Source organism: Haliotis rufescens, unplaced genomic scaffold, assembly GCF_023055435.1.
Source record: "Haliotis rufescens isolate VD_foot unplaced genomic scaffold, xgHalRufe1.0.p SCAF_21, whole genome shotgun sequence".
Taxonomy (NCBI): Eukaryota; Metazoa; Mollusca; class Gastropoda; order Lepetellida; family Haliotidae; genus Haliotis; species Haliotis rufescens.
The window spans coordinates 2,932,283-2,941,557 of NW_025963902.1; the positions used below are offsets into that span (position 1 = coordinate 2,932,283).

The following is a 9,275-nucleotide window of genomic DNA, read 5'->3' on the forward strand; positions in this document are numbered from 1 at the left end:
TGTCTCGAATCAAATATATACATATACATACACACACGCTCAAACGATTATCTCACATTCATCAAAATGTAAACTGTTGCGTTTAATTAATCAAAAACATGACGACTCAGCAAATGAATTTAAAAATAGGTTCACAAACCTGCTTTGGGAACCAGAGCGTAACGTTAGCGAGTTGGGTTTGGCGCCGCTTAGATCAGTATTGCAGTTATATCACCTTGATGTAATGCCCGAAGTGATGCAGATTTTAGACGCGCAAGGATATGGGGCTGACAAACCTAGCAACATAATCGTGGTGAACCGGGATTCGACCCCACGAACATAGGTTTCTGGCGTGCCCAGGGGACGCAACTCTGCACAGCGAATTGCGGCGCCTTTGTCGATTGTGTCACCCAATCAAATAGCACTGCTTCATGACAACGGTGATTCAGAACATGACATAATATATGTTCATAATCACTCTACACAAGAACAGTAAACTACGGTTATAACGAACTCAAAGGGACCACTAATTTTAGTTCGTTATAACCGTAGTTCGTTATAAGCATGTATACAGCATATAAACAACAAATTGTCGGGGCTAAAAATAAGTTCGTTATATCCGTCAGTTCGTTATAAGCGTGTTCGTTATAACCGTAGTTTACTGTACTTCAATCAATCAATCGATCAAGTTCATTTCGTAATTCAGGCCACATGGCCTACAGTACATGTCCAGAGTGTTACATTTCTGTCGATCTGATTGTATATAGTTTACATAAATATAAAGCTATCAAGCGTACTACATTAATATCTCATGATTTAAATAAATTGCAAAAATAATATTACATTTATGATATTTCCGTAATGAGGTAAAAAAGTATTTCTCAAGCGAATATATATCTTACATTAAAAAAAACATGGTATTTATCCTCTACAAAGTCCCCTTTTACGGCAAGCATGGGTATTCTACCCCGGATATTCACGGGTCCAGTAAGTAAGTAAGTATAGTCTAGCATCGCCTTTACGCAACGTTGTCTCTCCGTGAAGATCCGGTTAGAGAATAGGTCTTCAGCAACCCATGCGACTATGCTCGTCGTAAGAGGCAACTAACGGGATCGGGTGGTCAGGCTCGCTGACTTGGTTGATGCATGTCATCGTATCCCAATGGCGTGAATCGATGCTCATGATGTCAATCACTGGATCTGTTCCAGAATCGATTATTTACAGACCGCCGTCATAAAGCTGGAATACTGCTGAGTGCGGAGTTAAACAACAAACAAACAACAACGTCGCCTGGAAGTCAGGCGGAGGTCACAAGAATGGGTTTCACACATTGGGTCGAACCCAGATATTCGGCGTGATGAGCGAACGCTTCTCCTGCCATGCTACCCCTCAAGATCGAAGGTCGGGTAAAAGTCTCCGGGTATATCAAGTGGCCACCAGAAGCGAAGAGGCCAGTAGATACAGAGGGTTCGGATAATCCAAGGATAATCCGGTGGGAAGGAGCGAGCTGCAACGAAATACAATAATGAAACATACACTAATAAATATACATATCATTAGGGGCATGTGTCAATAGACCCGTGAAGATCCGGGGTAGAATAGGTCTTCAGCAACCCATGCTTGGCGTAAGAGGCGACCAACGGGATCGGTTGGTCAGGCTCGCTGACTTGGTTGATGCCTGCCATCGATGTTAATGATGTCAATCACTGGATTGTCTGGTCCAGACTTGATTATTTACAGACCGCCGTCATATAGCTGGAATATTGCTGAGTGCGGCGTTAAACAACACACCAACTAACCAATGTGACAAGAGGACTAAGACATAAACTGATGAGCGAAAGAAACTATATTTCTCAATTGGTTTTATCATGTTTATTTTCAATAACAAATATCCAATGTTATTATATCTAGCATAAGAACTGTTCTGGCGCTTTATCAGCACCCGCAGAATACTTCTGCATGGTACAAATATTTATTTATTTTTTAATAAGGTTCAAAACTTTTTAAGCACAGATTTACAATACAAGCACGTGGATTCAGATTCATTTTTCACCTCAGTCTTTATTGAACCAATTTATTTTTATAAACATCCACAGCCACAAATTACTTTTTAACAAACACTTGCGGGAATGAGTGTAAGTTAAATAGACATATTCAAATTTAACAAAAGTTCAATTTCCTGGGGGCGGCACATAGTGGGGATTTGACCGGTGGGGAATGGAGGGGGGGGGGGGGGGGGGGGGGGGGGTTGTTGTCAAGGGGCAATATGCTGGGGGAATAGGCCCGGACCCCCTACGGTTGGGTTGGTTGGTTTGTTGTTTACCGCCGCACTCAGCAATATTCAAGCTATATGACGGCGGTCTGTAAATAATCGAGCCTGGACCAGACAATCCAGTGATTGATATTATGAGCATCGATACACGCAATTGGTATCGATGACATGTATCAACCAAGTCAGCGAGCCTGACCACCCGATCCCGTTAGTCGCCTTTTACGACAAGCATGGTCGCCTTTTACGGCAAGCATGAGTTGCTGAAGACCTATTCTAACCCGGATCTTCACGGGTCGGACCCCTTACGGAGAATGTTGACGCTAACTGCTAGGTAAAAGGGAAGCATTTTAAAGTAACTCTCATTGTTCAACAATGAAACACTTCTACTTGGACTCACCAAAATCCTCAACACGGTACATAGGAGCACCACTGCAAAATTCATTCACGAACTTGCTGCCAGTAGATGAAGCTGGCTTCTTAGAGGACAGTTTGTAGAAATGTTCTGCTTCGTCAAGATCGACCTCACCCTGAAACAAATCTTATAATTAAGGACATAGTTGTCTCAGTCAATTTAAACATAACTATCACTTAGGGACCGTCATTTGATATTCCAGAGGAGGCCTGGCATTTTATATGGAGACTTATTTTTTTTCAGATGCCGCTGCAAAACAAGATACTTTTTTCTCGATTGAAACTCTGAGCCTAAATATTTTTTGGAAAAAAACATTTTGCAGTGATGTATTTTATGTTTTTTAAATCATTGAGCAGAAAGGATTTTTTTGTGGCTTTTTGTGTTTTTAACAGTTTGAAGCATAATCATTTTTGTCACTTGGCGATAGAGGCGCAAATAAATCACAATGCTTTCAAGAAGTCTTTTTTCAAGTACCGTGCGCGCAACAGATATTTTACGCCCGTTTCCCAAGGTTCATGGAAAGTGTGTTAGAAACAGAAACATGTTGATAACTGTTGTTTTAAGTTTGTTTTTTTCGGTTTATAAGTAAGATAATAGACTTCCCCTTCGGGATTTTGAGACATTGAAAACTTTTAACCTTGGGATAAAACCTATCACGCGGATGCGGCTTTTAAATATCATTAAAACCGTCGGACGTGCTTTACCCTACACATTTGAAATGGTCGGTCCCTTAGATGGGTGGATAGATGGGTGGATGGATGGGTGGGTGGATGGATAGGCGCACGAGTGTGGTGTTCAGTCGGAACTCAGTATGCAAAGCGGCTTGCCGACTACCGTTGAACATATTAGTATCATTTCATCTGTGAGCACACGATCTACATATGTTTTGTTTGTTTGTTTGTTTGTTATTTTACGCCGCACTCAGCAATATTCCAGCTATATGACGGCAGCCTGTAAATAATCGAGTCTGGAACAGACAATCCAGTGATTGATACCATGAGCATCGATCCACGCAATTGGGATCGATGACATGCATCAACCAAGTCAGCTACCCTGACCACCCGATCCAGTTAGTCGCCTTTTACGACAAGCATGGGTTGCTGAAGACATATTCTACCCCGGATCTTCACGGCATTTGTTACAGAAGACCAATCCTACTCCATATTCATATTGCCAGGGGTTGCGCATGTCTACTTCCCCCACGTATGACAGGACTGTACAACTTTTCGCAGCCAACCCTTCACACCCAACTCACTAATTCTATCAAAACAGGCAAATGTGAGGACAGGTGTTTCCATGTTGGTTTAAGAAACATATGACTAAAAGGGCTAACAATTTAATTGGGCGGAAATAAAACTAAAGAATAAATGTTCTTTTTTCAGAAATTACAAAATGTATATCAGCCAATGTCAAATATATTTGGACTATTGTGTATCATCAAAATAATTTTGAATATATAACGTCAACGGCACACGATGTTGTAGCAGTATCACTCGGGGGTGTTTGTACATCACCATCAAATGTGGGCACGGGTGGCCTAAGTCGCCGCGATTCGCTGTGCAGAGTTGCGTCCCTTGGGCACGCCTGAAAGCTATGATTGTGGGTTCGAATCCCGGTTCGCCCCAATTATGTTTCTAGGTTTGTCAGCACCATTCCCGTGCTCGTGGGTTTCACCAAAGAGGTAAACGTCCGAGACCTGCATCATTTCGGGCTTTCCTCCCAACACTTAGCTGGCACGCCGTGATATAACTGGGATAGTGTTAATAGCGGCGTTAAACCTAACTCACTCACTCACTCAACATCACATAGGTGACACCAGGTGTTCGCGAGTCTTGTAAATATATCTTAGCAATCAATAGCTACCCGCGGCATGTATAATTAGTACTGACCGCCTCCGTGGTCTTGTGGTAGAGCGTCCGCCCGGAGAGCGGAAGATCCAGGGTTCGATCCCGGGCCGCGTCATACAAAAAGACGTTAAAAGATTGTACTTGTTGTTACCCTGTCTGGCGCTCGGCATTAAGGGGCTAAAACAAGGACTGGTCGGCTCGGAGTCAGTATACTGTGTCTGAGTGGGGTATTCATGTTAAACTGCGGCATGGTATCTCAGTGAGCTAGCACTATAAATCGGCATCAGTCCGGACTAGTACAAGCAGCCACACACATACACGTGCATGCACGTCGCTATATAAGTGCAATAATCTTGGACGCGACGTTAAACCCAATTTCACCTCACCTCACCTCAGCTATAATTAGTACTAATAATCTGTTGTGGTTTTACGCTTTACATATAATATTTAATTTACAAAGGGCTGAAGTGTTTCTTATGTTACACAGTGTCACAAAGGTATACCTGACGGGTTCTCTCCTGAAGATCTTTCACTGTGTCATCGAAAGACTTTGCAGGTTTCGTCAAGAAGCAAATACCTCTGCCATCTCGTGAATCCAAGTGTTTGATTGCAAGGATCCCCTGAAAATTAAATTAAATTGAAAAAAAAATGTTTTGAGAGGGAACATAAAACATGTAGCACAGACGCTGGAACAAACAGGACGTCGACCATCAACAAACGTTTTCTGACGGTGCTCGTGTGTCAGTTGCTGGGGACAGCCCGACAACCTTCGTGCGATAATGCCATTGAAAGGACAAGGTACGATAAGGGTCTTTTGTTTGTGTTTGTTTGTTTGTTGTTTAACGCCGCACTCAGCTATATTCCAACTATATGACGGCGGTCTGTTAATAATCGAGTCTGGACCAGACAATCCAGTGATTGATATCATGAGCATCGATCCATGTAATTGGTATCGATGACATATATCAACCAAGTCAGCGAGCTTGACCACCCGATCCCGTTAGTCGCCTTTTACAACAAGCATAGTCGCCTTTTACGGCAAGTATGGGTTGCTGAAGACCTATTCTAACCCGGATCTTCACGGGTCGGATCCCTTACGGAGAATGTTGACACTAACTACTAGGTAAAAGGGAAGCATGTTAATGTGCAGAGTTGCGTCCCTTGGGCACTATGACACCTATGATTGTGGCTCGCCCCGATTATGTGTCTAGGTTTGTCAGAACCAAAGCCGTGCGTTAAACCCAACTCACTCACTTACTCACTCAAATGAATAAGAAACAGGCTTGGTTGTTTTGGTGCAATGCTGGTTTAAAAATTAAAAACACTAGAAGCAAGGGTTGATCAATTCATCTTGGGTCACGGACCTGCTTAGCTATTAGCACGTCTGTACGTGATCATGTCAAGAATCATAAACCCGCAAGCGTTAAATATATAAACGACCAGCTTTCAGTGATTTGAACTAGTTGACCAATTTTTATATGGAAATTTCAAAGTATTCCGTATCTTCAAATATGACATTTTCCGTTGACTATAAAGGGAAGCTATTCTACCTCGTCGTGGTTTGGGCTGTACTAAACGTGTTCTAAACTACTGTATTGTCTGGGAATGAGAGGGTTCAGTCAACACACAGATATAATATTATCTGCCTTTAGCTGTTGCTACAAGAAAGTGACTGTGTGAGTATGGTTTTACGCCGGTTTTAGCAATATCCAACAACATTCTTGGGGGATCAAAGAAATTGGCTTCAAACACTGAACCCATGTGGGGAATCGAATCCGTGATAAGCTGACTGTACAATTAACTTTAATTTTTGTAATTATTTTACGAATTTATAATCATACTCTCTCACTCACTCCTTTTTACGACCTTTCATGCAACACACTCTGTGAACACAATCCTGTCGTAGGCTTGTGTCTATAGCAGTCTTCTAAACGTGTTATGTTTCAGCGATGTGAGAAAGGTATATTAAATTGAAGGCGTCATTTGGTTTAATTCCACAGATAATTCAACAATCTCTAAGTTGGGATGGTATGACAATACATGTCGGAATTAATACGGCTCCATGTCGACATCCTGCTCATGTTACGTGTTTTGATTTCATTGTAAGGACACACAGACATGGCGTTACTTTGTTGATAAATTATTTACAAGCATCCGTTGGTAATAAATACGATATAAAACAATATATTTGGTGTTAAACAAGACTTTGTGAACACTTTCCCTTGCTTAAACTCGGGAGGGTACGGGTGGCCCATTCGTCTAAGGCACCGCGATTCGGGCTTTCCTCCCACATTAAGCTGACACGCCGTGATATAACTGGAATACTTTTAAAAGCGTCGTTAAACCCAACTTACTCACTCACTCACTTAAACTCGGGACATGTAAAACTTATTCCACTGAGGACTTTAACTAATATATGTTTGGGAAGATCGTTTAATATTCTGTGTAAGATAGTTACGCGATAAATCACAAAGACCAATGAAAAACGAAGCGTAGTTTATAACACTATAAACCATTGTTCTATCATGACCTTATTTCTGTAGATTTGAACACTCGCTCGCAACTCAATGACGTCGTATACTAGACGACGTTATTTTTGAGAGGGGAATGTCTAGTGAGTTGTTCCCCATAGGTGTAAATATTCGGGTGACTATTTTTAAAGCTTTTACATTTTATCATCATCCTTAAAGAGGCTGTTTATAATGTTGATGTCTCATATAAGAAATAAACGACTCTCGTGGTTTATACTTCTTGCAGTGTTTTATTGCACGATAGACTCCCACTCGTCGTTTATTTCTAAAATGTTTTAAGAAGAACGGTACATTAGATTATTAATACTCACTGCTTTGAAATCATGAAGACTTTGTGATCTGTGATACTGTTTCTTGTGCAGGGCAGGACTCTCTGACGACATCAGAATGACCCCTTCACTCAAGACACGTGCACTCTCCCGTACGCGAAAGGGTGCTACAGGGTCAATGTTCCTTTGCCATTTAAATGTGCCTTCCTGTGAAAGAAAACACGTCACATTTACCTCAAACAGTCATCATTGCACGCTTCCATTGCCGTGCATCATCGATAAAAACTGGGATTTATTTGCAAAATGGTCCTACCAACAGTGAACTCGTGATAATATGGCAAGGAAAGAGATGTTTTGTGAGTCTAGAGAGATAGTGTGAATTTGAGCGCCGTGTAATGTGGAGAAAAACTCTAGTGATTCAGACGTTTAAATCTTTGAGGAACCCACGAGCAATGGGTATTGTGCTTACATTGATGGGGCAAATCTATAATATGAACGACCACCAGGTCCTAACAAGGTTGCAAATGTGCAGAACAATTTCGTCCCCTTGATGTCTGGTTACAGATATTATATGCGTTAACTGAAACATGACATACAGTTATTATATGCGTTTACTGAAACACCACATACAGTTTTATGCGCGTTAACTGAAACACCACATACAGTTATTATATGCGTTAACTGAAACATCACATACAGTTATTATATGCGTTAACTGAAACATCACATATAGTTATTATATGCGTTTACTGAAACATCACATACAGTTATATGCGTTAACTGAAACATCACATACAGTTTTTATATGCGTTTACTGAAATATCACATACAGTTTTATGCGCGTTAACTGAAACACCACATACAGTTATTATATGCGTTAACTGAAACATCACATACAGATATTATATGCGTTAACTGAAACATCACATACAGTTATTATATGCGTTTACTGAAACACCACATACAGTTATTATATGCGTTAACTGAAACATCACATACAGTTATTATATGCGTTAACTGAAACATCACATACAGTTTTATGCGCGTTAACTGAAACACCACATACAGTTATTATATGCGTTAACTGAAACATCACATACAGTTTTATGCGCGTTAACTGAAACACCACATACAGTTATTATATGCGTTAACTGAAACATCACATACAGTTATGTTCGTTAACTGAAACATCACATACAGTTATTATATGCGTTAACTGAAACATCACATACAGATATTATATGCGTTAACTGAAACATCACATACAGTTATTATATACGTTAACTGAAACATCACATACAGTTATGTTCGTTAACTGAAACATCACATACAGTTATTATATGCGTTAACTGAAACATCACATACAGATATTATATGTGTTAACTGAAACATCACATACAGTTATTATATGCGTTAACTGAAACATCACATACAGTTTATCTGTTAAGCTGGTGATACTTACATCTTCTTGGCCTTGAGGCCGGCAAGCTACATGTACGAAGAAAAGAATCGTGATTCCCGTGGCAAGCAGCATCTTTGCCTGTGGTCTTCCGTTCCGTGCAAGTGTGTCCCTCCACAGCTCCCCGGAGATTATATATGTTATCATACACGGATCTGTGAAGGGGTAGCCAATCCACTCAAAGAAAACGAGATTCCGGATTGGAAAACACTTCGCACATATCCTGTTCATCAAATCGACCAATCAAAATGGCTGATAACAATCGCTGTTGTGGGTCACACGGAAGTGAAGGTCGGCTGAATGCTATGACTAGTCATGGGTGACTAGCAAACGAGGCCAGTGTCTGATTCATTGCTGGGGTAATATTTGTTTACTGTTTGTCGTTGCAATTACTGCCAAATTGTCGTGGTTAGGTTACTGCGTCTCTTGTCGGTACAAATGAAAACTTGACAAATTCCTGAAATATTTACGGAATGTTTTATGTTTTTCTAAATTGAATCAGTAAT

The 9,275-nt window shown here is 40.8% G+C and overlaps 1 protein-coding gene across 1 annotated transcript; it reads right to left on the reverse strand.

Annotated features, from left to right (window-relative positions):
* Positions 1–1,138: 1,138 nt before the first annotated feature.
* LOC124133436 lies at positions 1,139–8,916 on the reverse strand. Its single transcript, XM_046497865.2, has 5 exons — positions 8,773–8,916; positions 7,353–7,517; positions 5,014–5,130; positions 2,649–2,778; positions 1,139–1,486 (listed from the first exon to the last, which is right to left on the reverse strand). The coding sequence occupies exons 1-5, from the start codon at positions 8,914–8,916 to the stop codon at positions 1,362–1,364; spliced, it is 681 nt and encodes a 226-aa protein (XP_046353821.2). The 3' UTR covers positions 1,139–1,361.
* Positions 8,917–9,275: the final 359 nt, after the last annotated feature.

Bases quoted from the DNA above. Each gene is read 5' to 3' on its own strand.
- LOC124133436 (XM_046497865.2), bottom strand. From the start codon at position 8,916: ATGATAACATATATAATCTCCGGGGAGCTGTGGAGGGACACACTTGCA. The intron at 5,131-7,352 runs GTGAGTATTAAT...TTTAATTTTCAG, and splicing joins GTCTTCATGATTTCAAAGCA to GGGATCCTTGCAATCAAACA. The intron at 1,487-2,648 runs GTGAGTCCAAGT...ATTTCGTTGCAG, and splicing joins GTACCGTGTTGAGGATTTTG to CTCGCTCCTTCCCACCGGAT.